The sequence below is a fragment of the Ranitomeya variabilis genome, chromosome 2 (genome assembly GCF_051348905.1).
Source record: "Ranitomeya variabilis isolate aRanVar5 chromosome 2, aRanVar5.hap1, whole genome shotgun sequence".
NCBI classification, from domain to species: domain Eukaryota; kingdom Metazoa; phylum Chordata; class Amphibia; order Anura; family Dendrobatidae; genus Ranitomeya; species Ranitomeya variabilis.
Window position 1 is genome coordinate 915,763,556 of NC_135233.1, and position 18,853 is coordinate 915,782,408.

Here is an 18,853-nt window from a genome sequence, read left to right on the forward strand (position 1 = left end):
GAGCGTGCTGCCGCATAGCAATACATGGAGTTGCAGGCTCCGCTCCTGAGTGATGGCGGCAATGCCTGGTATTAAGATGCGAGACTCGGCTGTATTTCTCGCATGTGTGATCCCGGCCTTATAGTGACACCCTGCTCACTCATGTGAGTCTATCAGTTTAGGATGCCTGATTAGTCCACCTGTTGGTGTGTTAACCCATTACTGCACATCAACATATACAAGGGGAAAATGGTTAAAAGTAGTGATTAGCGAATATACTCGTTAGTGTATGTGTCCACGTTCAGGATTGCATCAGGATTTGGTCAGGATTTTACATCAGTATTTGTAAGCCAAAACCAGGAGTGGAACAATTAGAGGGAAAGTATAATAGAAACATATGCTCCACTTCTGTATTTATCACCCACTCCTGGTTTTGGCTTACAAATACTGATGTAAAATCCTGACCAAATCCTGATGCAATCCTGAACGTGGACACATACCCTAACTCAAGATTTCTTGAGCATGCTCGGGTGTCCTTCGAGTATTTTTTAGTGCTCGGAGATTTAGTTTTCTTCGCCGCAGCTGAATGATTTACATCTGTTAGCCAGCATAAGTACATGTGGGGGTTGCCTGGTTGCTAGGGAATCCCCACATGTACTTATGCTGGCTAACAGATGTAAATCATTCAGCTGCGGCAAGAAAAACTAAATCTCCGAGCACTAAAAAATACTCGGAGGACCCCCGAGTGTGCTCGGGAAATCTCGAGTAACGAGTATAGTCGCTCATCACTAGTTAAAACATTGAAAACACTGGTGTACAATAACCAGTATAAACAATAATGTGAACACTGCTCAAACAAGTGGATATATAATCCGAGATTCAATACCCATGTAAACCAAACCGCAAATAGAGAAACAATATTCATAGGGAGAACAATTGTTGTGAATTCTGCTCTTGGGCTCCCTCCGGTGGTTATAAGTGGTAGTGCTGCTGTCTCTGGATCCCAGCATTCATCAGGTGTGTCAAGTTTTTGCAATCCTGACTGGGCTATTTAGCCTTGCTTGACCCTTTAGTCAGTGCCAGTTGTCCATTGTTCCTGGAGGATTCACATCCTTGCCTGCTCTCTCCTGCTTGCTGTTCCTTTCAACAAAGATAAGTTCTGGCCTTGATTTTTGCTGTCCACATGCTGTGGCCTTATTGTTCAGTTCTTTTCCATGTTTTTGTCTTGTCCAGCTTGGTCTGAATAAGGATTTGTTTAGCCAAGCTGGTTTCTCTGGAGATGCAGATATACCCTCCATATCTTTAGTTTGCTGTGTAGATTTTTGTATTTTCTGTGGTGGATATTTTCTAGTGTTTTAATACTGACCGCATAGTAATCTGTCCTATCCTTTCTATTTAGCTAGAAGTGGCCTCCTTTGCTAAATTCTGATTTCAGTCTGTGTATGTTTTTTCCCTCTCCTCTCACAGTCAATATTTGTGGGGGGCTGGCTATCCTTTGGGAATTTTCTCTGAGGCAAGATAGTTTTCCCTTTCCTATCTCTAGGGGTAATTAGTCCTCCGGCTGTGTCGAGATGTCTAGGGAGTGATAGGTACATTCCACGGCTACTTCTAGTTGCGGTGTTAAGTTCAGGGTCTGCGGTCAGTACAGGTACCACCTTCTCCAGAGTACGTCTCATGCTGCTCTTAGGCCACCAGATCATAACAAACAATATTACATGGCCGCACTCACTGTCCGGGAGTATGTATAACTCATACATACCCTCCGGTCCCAGGTCGGGAACCGGCGAGTCTATGCAGCACACAGTGCATGCGCAGGGTGGACTCGTAAGTCTGCAGTCACACAAAGTGTGATTTGGACCGGACAACCCCTTTAATGGGATACGTCCAGCATCTTTGATGACCTAGATGCAGGGTGCACAGTCCCTCAGTCACTGTTCTGGTTAGGTAATGTGTATTTTATGTCCTGTTTTATTAAATTATACATTTTTTGCATTGTAGGAAGACGTTTAAAATTAAAGGATTATTCTTAAAAAAAGCAAGTTATCCACAGGTAGATACGGTAACTTGGTGTTCTCTGGGCGTCTGAGCACTAGGACCCCCAGTAACTCAAGAACACTGAGTACAGGGCTCTGCAGCGCAGTCCTGAATGGAGTGGTGGCGCACATGCTTGGCTTCTGGTCCATTCAATGTCAATGAGATTGCTGGAAGTAGCCGAGCGCTCCACGTGGCTTTCTCCAGCAGCATCATAGTCAATCAATGGAGCGGAGGTTGAGCATGTGCACCACTGCCCAATTCCATACTAGGGACACTAGAACCCTGATGTCTGGGGTCCTAGGACCCACAGCAATCGGCAAGTTATGCCTTAGACATTGGATAAGGGATAACTTGCTTTTTTTTTGGGAATCGCCCCTTCAGAACATTTTCGAGCAGACAAGTATCAGTGTGCTGAGCTGCGCCTGGGGGTTTATTATACAGTAGGATACAAGCTATTTTCAGCTCACCTTTCATGTGAGGACACAGCAGCTGCAAGATTCTTATGCATAAATGATTTACTGGCATTTTATTTCGCCTGCCTCAGTTCAGTATGATATATATCTTGTAATATGACAGAAGGAAAATCAGTTTTTGAATGCAGCCATGTCTGTACATACAGTGATCAATGACAGAGAGCAGGCGGTGGTTGCGTAGCTGATATTAATGAATTACAGGTATACATAGCATTTGGTGTTACACATATAAGGTCGCCTGTCTTTTATTATGGTGGTGGGTCAATAGTGGCTCACTAAACTATAATACTAGGTTAATGGTGGTGGATCTGAATATGCGGCTATGCGATTTTAGTCATTTGAACTCCCAGCGTTTTTTTTAGGAGTCACACTAAGTAGTGTTGTGCACCAGCCTGTACCCTGTTTTAACCCCTTAACGACAAGAGGTATTTTCGTTTTCGCGTTTTCATTTTTTTCTCCCCTTCTTCCCAGAGCTCTAACTTTTTTTTATTTTTTGGTCACTATGGTCATGTGAAGGCTTGTTTTTTGCGGGACAAGTTGTGCTTTTGAATATCACCATTAGTTTTAACATATCGTGTACTGGAAAATGGGAAAAAATTCCAAGTGCGGTGAAATTGCAAAAAATAAAGTGCAATTCCACAGTTGTTTCTTGTTTTATTTTTTGTACCATGTTCAGTAAATGCTAAGGCCATGTTCACACGCTGTGGTTTTTGCTGCGGATCCGCAGCGGAATTGCAGCTGCGGATCCGCATCCTTTTTCCATGCAGGTTACAGTACAATGTAACCCAATGGAAAACAAAACCCGCTGTGCCGACGATCCTTTTTTCCGCTGGAAAATCCGCGCTGATTTTCTGCGGAAAAAAAGAAGTACCATGTCAATTCTTGCTGCGGATTCCGCTCCTGTTTTCAACATGCACCAATAGGAAAGTGCTGTTGAAAACCCGCAGAGGAATCCGCAGAAGAAACAGTCGGAAAATCAGCAGTGCAGTTTTGCACTGCGGATTTTCCAAAACAGGACCTGAAAAAAAAAGGATCCAAAAAAGGATCGTGTGAACATAGCCTAAAACCGACCTGCCCTTATAATTCTCGAGGTCATTGCAACTTCATAGACACCAAACATGTCTAGGTTCTTTTTTATTTAAGTGGTTAAAAAAATCAAAAGTTTGGTAAAAAAAAATGGTGCCATTTTCTAAGACTTGTAGCGTCTCCAGTGTGGGCTTATTTTTTGCACGCCGAGTTGATGTTTTTATTGATACCATATTGGTGTAGATACAATATTTTCATCGCCTGTTATTGCATTTTATTGGAATGTAGCGGCGCCAGCGACCCAGAAAACTTAAAATTCTAATGTTTTGAATTTTTTTCCTGTTACGCCGTTTAGCGATTTGGTTTGATTAGTAGTTTGATTAGATCACCTGTGTGTGTTGCAGAAATGCTCTCTTGTTGTGAGCACCGACCACAGGGCAGTGCTCATAGCAATCCGGCAATGACAACCATAGAGGTCTGCTGGAGACCTCTGGTTGTCATGCTGGCCCATCGGTGACCCCCGATCATTAAGGGTTCACCAGTGGGCGGATTAGTGAGGCGCTTCCGGTAAGCGCGAGTTACATGCCGCTGTCAGAAATTGACAGTGGCATTTAACTAGTTAACAGGCACAGGTGGAGCGTGATTCCACCCACGGCTGTTGCAGGGACATGTCTAAATCAGCTGACATGTGCCCGGAAAAGTGCGGGCTCAGCGCCTGAGCCCGCACCAAACAGGGGGAGTCCAACCTCGGCACTCTATTACACCTGATTTCAGAAAGGGGTTAAAGAAGTGCTCCGCCCATCAAAGTTTTCATCCTCTTAATATAGGTCAACAATGAAAAAGTGAAATGGTAGTGGACAACCTTTTAGCAGCACAGAGGTTTGCACTGTTGGTTTGCAGCTATGGATTTGCAAGGAGTTTGTATGTTCTCCCCGTGTTTGCGTGGGTTTCCTTCGGGTGCTCTGGTTTCCTCCCACACTCCAAAGACATACTGATAGGGAATTTCAGTTGTGAGCCCCAGTGATTATAATGTCTGTAAAGTTCTGTCGAATTAATGGTGCAATATAAGCAATGCATAATTTATAATAAATAACTTGAAATTGCTATCACTGATACAGTATTTGTCTAGGTTTACCATAGAAAAACCTTTATGGTTAATTAAGGGCCACTCCTTACACCACAAGGACATTATTCAAATGGGAGCAAAGCAAAGATGAATAAAGCAATCCACGCTTCACAGGAAAATCAGACAGAAAACAACTTATTATAATCTTTAGAGCAGAATCCACATTGTCTGCGTACAAGATGTCCTGTTACCGGCGGCACAACAACATCATTGTATTGTGGCGCCTATGCCTGCCTGCTTTGTCTGCAGGCACACTACGGACCCTACGTGTGCATTAATATGGTCCCACAGGGGGCTCTGAGTAGGTGTTGTTTGTTTTAATACCGGTACCTGGAATAGGGTCACAATAAGGTTCACTGTACGCCTCTGCATTGTATGACCACATACTTTGTGTTCCTGCATGCACCCTAGGGCGCTGGCCAGGTAGCCGTCAGATATCCATCAGTGTACAATGTAGACGTTGATGTGCCATTTTGCAGCACTTTCCTGCAGCTTGTATGCATATAATGTATGTGAGGCGCCGGTAACCTTTCTACATTACCTCTAGTAGGCAATGCGAGTGTGCGATGTGTCGCCCGTCAGCGCGTTACACAGCGGGATTGATGGGTAGAGACATTACCAGCACTTGTGTCATATGTAACCACAAGTCACACAGGGGAATGGATCTGAATACTGTTACGTGTGAGGGACCTACAGAGTTACAACTGTTCTTCTGTTCTTTTTGTCAGGTTCTGGTAGAAGCGACTTCTGCAGCGAGCATGAGCGGAGAGTTTGTTATGGTTCCTCCTGCGAAGAGTGGGAACTCTGTCAGATTAAAAGCTCGGTGAGTCCAATACCTCAGATGATAATCTGACAACTGTGTGTGTGTGGTAAAATGAGGAGGTCTGACTTTTCTACTACACACTGAAGTGTGAGAGGCTACGTGGGGCGCTATAAGAGGGTCTCGTGTGCGGGCTGGGAAAGGCTGAAATCACACATGCAGTTTTTTGTGCAGATTTAGGCTACGTTCCCACAATGAGCTTTTGGTGTGTTTTTGATGTAGCAGATTTTCTGCACCATTTCTCCACCTATTATTTAAATGACTTGTGTTTTTTCATTGCGTTTTTGTGACCTTTTTTTAACATGTGTTTTTTATCAATTGTGTGATCTTTTAAATAAAGCTGCTTTATTTTGAATACTTTATTTTTTTTGCTGTGACAAAACTTTATTGACATATGTAGGTGCGTATTACATGCGATTTTGATGCGTTTCCACCTTGGAAACACAATATAAGCACGTGCATTTTTTTAGGGAATTTTACTCATTGTACCTTCAAGAGTAAGTAACATGTTGCAGATTTGAAAAACGCACTGCAGGTCAGTTTACGCAGCGTTAAAAAGAAGCATAGAGGGCGTGAGCTTTCTATAAATTCTACCCACGTTGTGTTGTTGCAACTGTAAGACGCTGCGTTCTTGATGCAGCAAACACATGCAGCGTCAAAAATGCACCAAAAGCTCATAGTGGGAGCGTGGCCTCAGTGTGGATTTTAGGAGTGGATTCAAAAGGAATTGGAAATCTACTGAGAGAACTTCTAGCGATATCACCTCTGGCTATAGATCAAAAACTGCATAAAAAATAGCACCTCATACTACTTGTGTGTTTTCAGTCTAAATAAGTGAAGATGCATCTGTAGGACCGGTAACGCCACGCTCACATTGCAGTACATGAAGTGGACCTGTCACCAGGTCAAATGTGGACCGTTTTTGCTCTTATTTCATTTCTGCTGCACCCCTGACTATACCTTTTTTTATTTTTCTATATCCACAATACAGTTCAAGAGATTAGGACCTTTTTATTTGATACTAATGTTTTTGTTCTTTAGTAAGGGGGTGTAGCTTACAGGGTAATTATGCTGCACAGCCTAAAGGCACACCCCTTGAGAATCTGTGAGCCATGCCCCCTTGGTAAAGAACATAAAGATTAGTACTAAATAAACATGCCCATGTTAAAAAAAACCCATAATAAAACAACACTGAAAACTTAGACGAGAAGCAGGATTAGGCCGGGGTCACACTTGCGAGTTCAATGTGAGACACTCGCTCGAGTCTCTCACATCAAGTCCAGGCACTGCTGCCGGCACTCGGGATTGGAGCGTGCGGCTCCATAGAAATACATGCAGCCGCACGCTCCGGTCCCGAGTGTCGCTGGCAGTGCCAGGATTAGATCCGAGAGACTCGTGCGAGCTTCTTGCATTGAACTCGCAAGTGTGACCCCAGCCTTAAAATAAGAGTAAAATCTGACCACTGTCGCCACTCACCAGGTCCTCATTAATCAGTATTTCATATTAGTATTTGTAAGCCGAAATCACAAATAAATCAAAAGCAAAAAAGGAATAATGGAGACATTTGTACTTCTAAAGTTTGACCCACTCCCAGTTTTGGCTTACAGACATTGATCTAAGTTAGGTGATTGGATGGGCCTATGAGAACATTCTGTTCAGCTACCTCTGCTTGTAAGTCAGACAACCCCCATGGAACAGCTAGTAGTCCATGAGCCAAGAACCAAATTTGACGATATCGGTACCAAGCGGAGTGACTAATTCTCTTTGGTATTTTTAGGTAGATGCATGTCTGTAGTTTATTTTTTGATATGATAGCCCTTACATATACGTAGCTTATTAACCCCTTCAGCCCTAGGCCTATTTGTACCCAAGTGCCTAAGCCAATCTGACCTGTGCCACTTCATGGGCTAATAACTTTGGAACGCTTTCACCTATCCAAGCCATTCTGAGATTGTTTTCTCGTGACATATTGTACTTCACGTCAGTGCTAAATGGGAGTCAATATATTTTACCTTTCTATATAAAAAAATGCTAAATATTCGGAAATTTTGGAAAAATCGGCAATTTTTTAACTTTGAAATTCTCTGCTTTTTACAAAAATACTGATACCCCCCATAATAGTTATTAATTTACACTCCCCACATGTTTACTTCATATTGGCATCATTTTGAAAATGAAACCTTATTGTTTTACGACGTAATAGGGCTTATAGTTTTATGCGCAATTTTTCACATTTACAGCAAAACCCACTTTTCAAAGGACCAAGTCACTTCTGAAGTCACTTTAAGGGGCTTACATAACAGAAACCACCCATAAATTACCCCATTTTGCAAACTACACCCCTCAAGCTGTTCAAAACTCATTTTTAAAAACTGTTAACCCTTTAGGTGTTCCACAGGAATTTTAGCAGAATGAAGGCGAAATTTCAAAATTTCATTTTTTTTCCAGATATTACATTGTAATCCAATTTTACCTGCAACCTAGCAAGGGTTAACGGCAAACCCAAACTTGGTTACCCTAATTCTGCAGTTTATAGAAACACCCCACATGTACTCGTAAACTAAAGTATGGGCACACAGCACAGCTCAACACGGAAGGAGCGCTATGTGGTTTTTGGGTGGCGGATTCACTGGAAGAAATCTAGGGGGCCATGTCACATTTGAAGGCTGCCTGAGGTACCCCCACAGTGGAAACCCCAAAAAGTGACCCTATTTTGGAAACTACACCCCCAAGGAATCTTTTAGGGGGTATAGTGACCACTTTGACCCAACCAGTGTTTCACAGTAGTTGGAAACACTTGGTTGAGAAAATGGAAAAAGTGCATTTTTTACATGAAGGTGTCATTTTAGGCTCATTTTTTTATTTTTAAGAGGTGTACCAGCAAAAAATGCACCCCACTATTTGTTCACCAATCTCTCCCGAACACAACAACACCCGATATGTTGTCGTACACTGCAGTATTGGGGAACGGCAGGCCTCGGAAGGGAAGGAGCGCCAAATGACTTTTGGAGTGCAAATTTTACTGGAAGAAATCTAGGGGGCTATGTCACATTTGAAGACACCCTGAGGTGCCCCAACACACGCACACACACTGACACATACACGTTCTGTGCTGAACAGGACTCTCCGGTCTTCTCTGCAGAGCTCCTATCTCCCTCTGTAGAGGCTGACACCTCCCAGGCTTGTGACTGATCACATGGCCGTGACATCACCACAGGTCCTGTAGTCCTGTACTGTGTGCTGCTGCTGGTAAGGAACTTGTGGAGAGAGGGGGAACAGTCACCTAGCACCAGCGCTCCCAGCTCTAAGAACGAGCGCCTCATGAAGGTGGGCCCCTGCCTCCTCCTTCCCTGCGCGGCGGCCTTTCCCCCCGGCGGCTGTATTCGGCGTATAAGACAACCGCCCTCTTGGAGCCATGTTTTTCATGGCTAAAAAGTCGTCTTATACGCCAGGAAATACGGTAAATAAAATTTTAATGTTTTTCTTTGTGTTTGCAGGTGTTTACTGACTATCTAACGGCATGATGGAAGTACCAGCAAGGAAGAAATCACGGATCGACTGTATCATACACTGCTCTAATGATGACAGCGATGATCTGGCGTCCCTTAAGGATTTGGACTCCTGGAAAACATTGCTTAGGGCTGCAGAGATCAGGCAGCATGAATCAGTCCTGGTAGCAGCTAAGGGCCTTGAAGAAGGAGAAATACCACACATACAATATCACCGTAAATGTCGTAGTATCTTTACAATGAAGAAGTCACTGGATTCTATCCTTGGCAAGGGTGTCAATGTCGAAACAGCAAGCAAAATCTCCATGAGGAAGCTACCGAGGGGTGCCCCCAGTGATAGCAGGGTGTATGCCAAAGTATGTATCTTCTGTGAGAAGTCAAGCAAGTACCTAAAAGGAAAACAAACAAGGGAGCCAATTGTCCAGTGTGTTGAGCTACGAGCAGATGAGACGATCCGCAGAGCAGCGATAAGGAAAGGCACACAGAGAATACTTGGTTTACTTAGCAGAGACCTTGTTGCTGCAGAGGGGCACTACCACAAGTCGTGCTACAAACTATTCACAAAAGATGATTCCCAAGTGGCCTGTAGGTCTAGTGCAGCTGAAAATCAGGTCGAAAGCGAGGAAGTACGCTACGAAGAGGCAGAGAAAGAGGCCCTTGAAGAACTCTTCTTGTATATAAGGACTAAATTGTTCCCAAACCCAGAAGTACTGCCTATGATAAACCTCACATCTAGGCTTGAGAGATTAATGATATCCCGTGGTATCATCCAACTGAAACCATCGACAAAGAAACATGTTCGACGAAAACTTGAAACAGAGATTGGGGAATCACTCCGCTTTCTCTCAGATGAGAAAGGTAAGCTTCTAGTCTATCCATGTAGCCTATCAATGGACGACCTTGTCCGGCAAGTACACAGCATGACAAAAGATCTGCAAGAAGCAAGAGCTGCTAACTCTGGAGATATCGTAACCAAAGCAGCAATGCAGCTAAGGAATGAGATCAAGAAGCAAGATGTGAGTCAGCCATGGCCTCCCAATACAGATCAGAATGTCGTTCCTGCATTAGTCACTCAATTCCTGCAAACCCTGCTTACAGGAGATTGTGAGTGCCAAACTACCTGTGAAAGAGCTCAACGTCTTGCCACATCCTTCGGCAGTGACTTGGTTTTTGCTGTTACCAATGGAAAGACAAAGCCACCAAAGCACGTACTGCTATCCTTTGCAGTTAAGTCTTTGACCGGCAATACAGAACTGATTCGAACTCTGAATCGTCTTGGCCACTGTGTGTCATATTCAATGGCTGAGGAGATCGATACAGCCCTTTGTATCCAGAAGTTGGAATGTTCAAAGGATGACATCCCAATGCCAGCAAGTATCTACCCAGGTGTGTTCACAACCCTGGCCTGGGATAACATTGACAGACTTGAGGAGACACTAAGTGGAGCAGGTACATCTCATAGAGTCAATGGCATTGCTGTTCAGTCCAATGTTGCATGCTCTGTGACAAAGAAAGTCCTGCCAGATGTAACCAAGTCGAAGAAAAGAAGCATAACTCTGACAGAATTAATGCTACCGATATACAATGTTGGGCAGCGGGGAGAGCCACCCAGGATTGAGACTTCGAATGTTAACACTACCAAGGAGGTCCAGGATTCAAAAACCAAAAACCATATCTGGCTTCTGGCTAGAATGTCAGACCATGAGGATCAGACCACCAGCAGTTGGACTGGGTTCAACATAAAAATCCGCAGCGACATTGTAGTGGCCCAGGACACTGTAAGCTACCTGCCCACTATCAATGCTCCTGCAACAGCCATGTCCACTGTGAATGAAGTCTTGGAGCAAACACATGCCATCATGCAGACCCTGAAGCTTAACAGAATTGTGTGTGTGTTTGATCAAGCACTCTATGCCAAAGCTGCCGAGGTTATCTGGAAACAGGAGAAGTTCAAGAACATTATAATTAGAATGGGTGTCTTCCACACAATCTGTAATCTCCTCTCTATCATAGGGAACAGATTTCAGGATGCAGGCCTTAGAGATCTGTGTGTTGAATCCGGTGTAATCGCTGAAGGATCAGTGTCTGGAGTGATGGACGGCCGGAGGTACAACAGAGCAGTGAGACTACACAAGCTGGTCTATGAAGCACTTATGAGGCTTGCATGGAAAAACTTCCTTCCATGGCTAGAAGAAAACCATGCAAGGGACCTTCACCATCTGGATGAAACACTGAAGAACATCACAAACTTTCGCATCAGTGTGTCGCAGGGATCCTTCGAAAAGCTCTTGGATAATGAATCTTGCACACTTACCCTGAAGCTCTTTCAAGTTTATCTTGAGACCCTCAGAAATGAACAACTCTCAGCATTCTGGATGTCATACTTGGACATGGTCGAGACCATGCTGGCCCTGGTTCGAGCTTCAAGAGAAGGCAACTGGATGCTTCACCTAGGAGCAATCCGACAGATGATACCATGGTGTTTTGCCTATGACAAGGTCAACTATGCCCGATACCTAACCTATTACTATGCCACAATGTCTCGGCTGCCCATAGAACACCCAGAGGTCCATGAATACTTCATGCAAGGTGGCTTTTCGGTCCAGATCGGTAGCAAGAATCCTTTTGGACGAATTCCTGTGGACCAGACCATTGAAGAGACAATCAACAAAGACACCCAGACACCAGGGGGCACAAAAGGCTTCAGCCTCAAAGTTGGAGCTGTTTCCAGGTTCTACCTGACATCAGAGTACCGCAGTATGTACTTGAGGCAGCTGAGGGCCCTGGTAGGCCAACAATATACTGACTTCAGCCATTCAGACCTACAGGTGTCTAGGATTAGAAGAGATGAAGCCGATGTCCAATCTTTCGTTCAACTGCTGGAGACAGGTTGGGTGAACCCCTTCAACAAAGAGCATAATGGTGAACTTATCAGTTTGTCAACAGCGACTGTAGCACCACCAGATGTAGCCAAAGACCTTCAAGGGGCATACAGTATAGGAGAGGATGCATATCAAACATTCAAGGATGAGCGTTTGGGTACCGATAAGCCAACTACATTGTTTCATGACAAGATGACGAAGAACAAACTTAAAACGTTCTCTAACATCCAAATGAAGACACGCAGACAAGGTCTTGGCAAGGAGGTAATTTTGAAGGCTGACAGAAACCTATTTGGCCAGATGATACTTGTAGCTGAGAACAGAAAGCTACAAATGAGTGATGTCTTGACTCATCCCCTGGGTCCATTGCCATGGGCACTTGCCAATGGTGATGGGTCTATCCGCAAGACCAACAAGGCTGCCCTCGCAAGGGAGTTGGAGAGGAATGCTCATCCTGCAGAAGTGATCCCCGAGCCCTCTGCAACCATCATTGATGGGATGAGCCTGGTTCAGAAACTGAAGGGAAACAATGCAACATTTGGCCAGCTAGCAGGCACAGCAATGAGTCGCGCTATCCATGAGGGTGCTAAGAGCAAGCGCATTGATATTGTCTTTGACGTCTACAAGGAGACATCCATCAAAGATACAGAAAGAGTCAACAGATATGAAGGCACAGGGATCCATTTCAAGAACATTCAACATGGGCACAACATCCAGCAGTGGAAAAAGCTTCTAAGTAGTTCCTCCAACAAGGCAAGTCTCATAAAGTTTCTGGTAGAAGAATGGAAGGCGAAACACCACAGGGAGAAGCTTGAGGAGAAGGAGCTGTATGTCACATGTGAGCAGCTCTGCTTTAAGATCACCAAAGAACAGTGGGAAGAGGCTGCTGACCTTAAGTCAAATCAAGAAGAAGCAGACACACGCCTCCTTCTCCATGCTCTTCATGCAGCAGAATCTGGTTACAAGTCGGTCATCATCACTTCGGAGGATACTGATGTCATGGTCCTGTGTCTGGGCATGTGCCACAAAATCCCATCCCACCTGTTCCAGAAATGCGGTACACAGAACCGGACAAGATTCCTGGATATCACCACTCTGAGCCGAACATTGGGAGGCAGCGTATGTGATTCATTGATTGGTATGCATGCATTTACAGGCTGTGACACCGTCAGTGCATTCGCTGGCCGTGGGAAGATGACGACACTCAAGCAGTTGAAGATGAACAAGACATACCAGGATGCCTTTCAGGAAGTTGGTCGTTCATGGGAAGTGTCTACCGAACTTTTTGAGAAGTTACAGGAAATCACCTGCCACATGTACCTGCCAACTACCCAAACAACTGAGGTAAACAGGCTCCGTTATCAGCTGTTCTGTGCCAGACGTGGAGTGGTAGAGTCAAGTCAACTCCCTCCTTGCCAGGACTGCCTTTTCATGCATGCACTGCGTGCAAACTACCAGGCTGCGATCTGGAGGAGAAGTCTGCAGAGCCAGCCATGGGTTGCAAACCCAACAGACTGCGGTTGGATGATAGATAACGACGGAAAGCTTGTTGTCAAGTGGATGCAAGGGGCACCAGCACCAGAAGCTATTATACAGCTACTGTCCTGCAAGTGTGTGCGGTCATGTGAACTTCCTCAGTGTACTTGCCTCAGCAATGGCCTGAAGTGCACAGACATGTGCAGATTACAGACATGCCAGAACAAGGGTACTGAAGACGAGCCAGTAGAACAACAGTCAGATTCAGAGTCCGATGTTGAAGATATTATGGAGTAACATATATATATATATATATATATATATATATATATATATATATATATATATATATATATATGCACATGACATGTTCAGTGTGTATTTACATAACTTGGATTAAATTTTGTTACAAATACTACATCTAGTCACTCCGGGTGGTACCGATATCGTCATATTTGGTTCTTGGCTCATGCTAAAATTCCTGTGGAACACCTAAAGGGTTAACAGTTTTTAAAAATGAGTTTTGAACAGCTTGAGGGGTGTAGTTTGCAAAATGGGGTAATTTATGGGTGGTTTCTGTTATGTAAGCCCCTTAAAGTGACTTCAGAAGTGACTTGGTCCTTTCAAAAGTGGGTTTTGCTGTAAATGTGAAAAATTGCGCATAAAACTATAAGCCCTATTACGTCGTAAAACAATAAGGTTTCATTTTCAAAATGATGCCAATATGAAGTAAACATGTGGGGAGTGTAAATTAATAACTATTATGGGGGGTATCAGTATTTTTGTAAAAAGCAGAGAATTTCAAAGTTAAAAAATTGCCGATTTTTCCAAAATTTCCGAATATTTAGCATTTTTTTATATAGAAAGGTAAAATATATTGACTCCCATTTAGCACTGACGTGAAGTACAATATGTCACGAGAAAACAATCTCAGAATGGCTTGGATAGGTGAAAGCGTTCCAAAGTTATTAGCCCATGAAGTGGCACAGGTCAGATTGGCTTAGGCACTTGGGTACAAATAGGCCTAGGGCTGAAGGGGTTAATAAGCTACGTATATGTAAGGGCTATCATATCAAAAAATAAACTACAGACATGCATCTACCTAAAAATACCAAAGAAAATTAGTCACTCCGGGTGGTACCGATATCTGGCCCGGCTCATGGACTATAGACAGTCAAGTGAACTTCTGATATCTGATACATATTTGTGGCTCACTTTAAATGTGGAATATTTATATTTCTTGGCCTTCTCATACAGCTTTATTACTGAAAATCTGATGGGACATTTGAATTAAATAGCCTTTGATTAGAATAGGTCTCTTCAGACAATAGATCTTTAGGATTTTGCTACAGATTTTATAACAGAAACCTCATAGCACAACCTATTGGGTTTAATCACTTTATAGTTCTTTAATTATTGAAATCAGTAGTGATCAGAGACTTTGACAGACATTTCTAACATGTTTCTTTGAATGTCCCCTTTAAATTGATCAAAGACCAATCTCCTATGACATCAAAATCCCACTTGTGCTTCCAAGACATTGTATCCACTAGTGATTGCACAAATTAGAAGTTCATCATATTTTAATAAATGCATCCTCTTGTTCATGCTAAGGAAATGACGCCTTGTACAGTTTACCAGGAAGTTAATGACCCCATTCTGACAGTTATTAAGGATGTCAATGACTACAGGCAGTGGGTTTAAAGTTATCAACTAAGGAGTTTAGGTTACACATCCTTGCCACCCATCTATTTCTTGTATATTGGACTATCTAGGATAACTATCACGGGGATACTTCGAGAGAGGGGCCAGAAGATTGCGGAGTCTGGTTTCACGAACTCCTGCACTAGTTAGAAGTACTTCACCGTCTTATTAAACAGTGCAGGTTTTTTTCCCTTGCTGGCATTGCAAGGGCTAATATGTCCAGTTGAAGCTTCAGGAGCTTTCCTACCTGGATTGTCCCAGCTGCTCAATTTTTTGCCACTCCTCTCTGCTATATATGCTCGCCTATGGCACTTAGGGCTTGCCAGTGTTAGTTCTTACTGCCTGGTTTCAAGTTGGAGGAGTAGTTTGTGATTTGAGTTGGCATTTGGAGATTTGTTCAGGAGATTGTTTCTTGGAGTTTTTTTTGTGTGCACATCCTCATCCTCTCCTATTTGGTTTCTCCTTCCTTTCACTCCCCTGTGTTCCTCTTTGTTGTTTTGTGAGTGTATTTTGTATGTTAGTGTTATCCTATACACTTTGGGATCCCAGCTCCTTAGGTGAGGAAGGGGACAGATCAGGGTTGATATAGGAGCATAGCAAGGCATGTGAACCTGACGTCTCCACCTTCAGGAGTAACCCGTGGGGAAGGGATAGACTAGGGCGCCATTTGCGATAGGGACATGGTTAGCGTCCACAGTCCCAAGGCACAGCTTGACAATAACAGGGTACAAAATGCACCATAATCACCAAGGCAGCTCAGAGACCCATTATCAGGATCAGTGGGGTTGTCGGTGATCCCCAACGATCAGCAATTCTACCTCTTGAATAGCTGATATCTTAAGATGTTGATAATTAATCTTTAATTAACTACAAAGACTATTACATCCTTTCATGGCAGAGGCAAAAACTTCTCATGTGTTTTATTCATATTCAAGGCTGCACAAAGTTGGAATTTTTAAGTAGAATTATTCCCAAACATCTTACATTTGACATACCAACTATTGAAATAGGATTTTCTGGCTCATCAAATAACACCGACTTGTTTCTTTAGGAATATTAGGGAGCTTCGTAAGGAAACATTGCAACTGGAGAGGCAAAATCAGGAAATGGAGCAGAAACTGAACAAATTGCGGCAAAGTATGAGTAGAGAGAAAGAAGAAAGAGAGTAAGTATATAACCATAACTATAACAACAAAGGGTACGGTATATTTGCCATTATTTAATATTTAATTAAAAACTCCTAAATAATTTTATGTATGAATTCCTTGCCATTGATCACTGCATCATGTCAGTGAAATATTGAAAACTTGGCATTATCATGCCCGGCTCGCATATTTCCACAGATTATTAAACATTTTGTGAAGCCTTCTATAAATATATGCAGCTTGGTCTCCATCACATTTACGCACTCTGGTCAATATGTATTATTGGCAGATTCAAACATGATCCAATAAAAATAGCCATAAAATTAGCCAAGCATAAGTAAACCAGTTAGAACAATAGTCAAAGTTAGGCAAGGATCACACTTACCGTATGGAAAATTGGTCCGAGTCTCCCTGCTGAGAGTCGCACTAGTGTTCTCCGTATGGTCATCCGTGTGTAATGCGTTTGTAATGCGATGATGCCATTTTCTCGCACCTATGTATCCGTATGACATGCGTATAATATGCGTATGGCTTTACATTTCTCACTGCTTTTCCCCATTGAATTTTATGGCTCGATGGGCTGAAATGAGGAACATGTGTGCGTATTTCTCGCAAGCTACACTGATGGTCTGTGTGGTGTCCGATTTTTTTCTCACACCCATAGACTTGCATTGGCAAGACTTAGGCGGTATACGCATAAAATCGCAGCATGCTGCAATTTCACTCGCCCGCTGAAAACGGTGATGTGAGCTGCCCCATAGATTAACACTGGTCCGAGTGCTATGCAATGTTTTCTCGCATAACACTCGTTTGTATTCTACGCTGATGTGACCCCGGCCTTAGTTAAAAAGAACCTGTCACCGCCTCCGCCTACCTCTGGTCTGTCAATGACAGGTCACTGCTGAGATTTCAGACAGAGGAGACACATCATTCACAGACCAGAGGCAGTAGAGGGGCCGGGAATCACAAACAGTAGGGGGCAGAGGGGCCGGGAATCACAGACCAGAGGCAGCAGAGGGGCCGGGAATCACAGACAGTAGGGGGCAGAAGGACTGGGAATCACAGACCGGCAGGTGGTGGGGCCAGGAAATCACAGAGTGGAGGCAGGCGGAGGAGCTGGGGAATCGCAGACTGGAGGCAGGTGGCGGGACCTGGGAATTACAGACAGGAGGCAGATGGAGGGGCTGGGGTATCACAGACTAAGGCAGACGGATGGGCTGGTGTATCACAGACTGGAGGCACGCAGAATATAATCACAGACTAGAGGCAGCAAAGTGGCCAGGGAATTACAGACTGGAGGCAGGCGGAGGAGCTGGGGAATCGCAGACTGGAGGCAGGTGGTGGGGCCAGGGAATTACAGACTGGAGGCAGATGGAGGGGCTGGGGTATCACAGACTGGGGCAGACGGATGAGCTGGTTTATCACAGACTGGAGGCAGGCAGAATATAATCACAGACTAGAGGCAGCAAAGTGGCCAGGGAATTACAGACTGGAGGCAGGCGGAGGAGCTGGGGAATCGCAGACTGGAGGCAGGTGGTGGGGCCAGGGAATTACAGACTGTAGGCAGATGGAGGGGCTGGGGTATCACAGACTGGAGGCAGCAAAGAGGCCAGGGAATTACAGACTGGAGGCAGGCGGAGGGGCTGGGGTATCACAGACTGGAGGCAGGCGGAGGGGCTGGGGTATCACAGACTGGAGGCAGCAAAGAGGCCAGGGAATTACAGACTGGAGGCAGGCGGAGGGGCTGGGGTATCACAGACTGGAGGCAGGCGGAGGGGCTGGGGTATCACAGACTGGAGGCAGGCGGAGGGGCTGGGGTATCACAGACTGGAGGCAGGCGGAGGGGCTGGGGTATCACAGACTGGAGGCAGGCGGAGGGGCTGGGGTATCACAGACTGGAGGCAGCAAAGAGGCCAGGGAATTACAGACAGGAGGCATGCAGAGGGGCTGGGGAATCACCGAATGGAGTCAGGCGGGGGGCTGGGGAATCACCCAATGGAGGCAGGTGGAGGGGCTGGTGAATTACTGACTGTTGGCAGGCGGAGGGGTTGGGAATCGCAGACCGGAAGGAGATGGAGGGGCTGGGAAATCACACACAGGGAGGAGAAGACCCAATGTAGAGTCCAGCCCCTGTGTACCGAAATCTATTAGTAGACATTTCAACTAGTGGTAAAAGAAGAACCACAAAGTGCATTTCTTCACCAAATATATCAATTCAATCAGTATTACAGCACCATTACAGCCATGTATTTACTTTTCATTACCAAAACTGTGCTGACAGGTTTTCTTTATTTTATATTTTTTAAATCCTGGACATGCACATCTTGAGTATTTAGTGAGTTTTATACCTCGGTATTTGTAAGCCAAAACCAGGAGTGAGTGATAAATACAGAAGTGGTGACGTGTTTCTATTATACTTTTCCTCTGGCTGTTCCTCTTCTGGTTTTGGCTTACAAATACTGAGGTAAAAAAACTCACCAAATACTCAACATGTGCACGTGGTCTTACAGTTTTCTTGCCTGAAGATTTGCATTGTAATGTACTTTTAAAGGAGCTTATTAGAAACTAATGATAAACTATAAGTGATCTGTGGCCACACTTGGGTGATAACTTTATCAGCCCCAAATTCATCAAGACTGGTGTTTTACACGCCAATCTAGATGATGGATGTGCTGCTGT

The 18,853-nt window shown here is 44.3% G+C and overlaps 1 protein-coding gene across 10 annotated transcripts in view; it reads left to right on the top strand.

Moving 5' to 3' along the window:
- ZBBX (zinc finger B-box domain containing) overlaps positions 1-18,853 on the top strand; it is a 336,677-nt gene that overhangs the window by 78,577 nt on the left and 239,247 nt on the right. For all 10 annotated transcript variants that reach the window (XM_077290622.1, XM_077290624.1, XM_077290619.1 and 7 more), the window contains exons 2-3: positions 5,367-5,461; positions 16,081-16,194. In XM_077290622.1, the coding sequence (XP_077146737.1) occupies positions 5,397-5,461; positions 16,081-16,194 (179 nt within the window). In that variant the 5' untranslated portion in view covers positions 5,367-5,396. The remainder of the gene's footprint in view (positions 1-5,366; positions 5,462-16,080; positions 16,195-18,853) is intronic.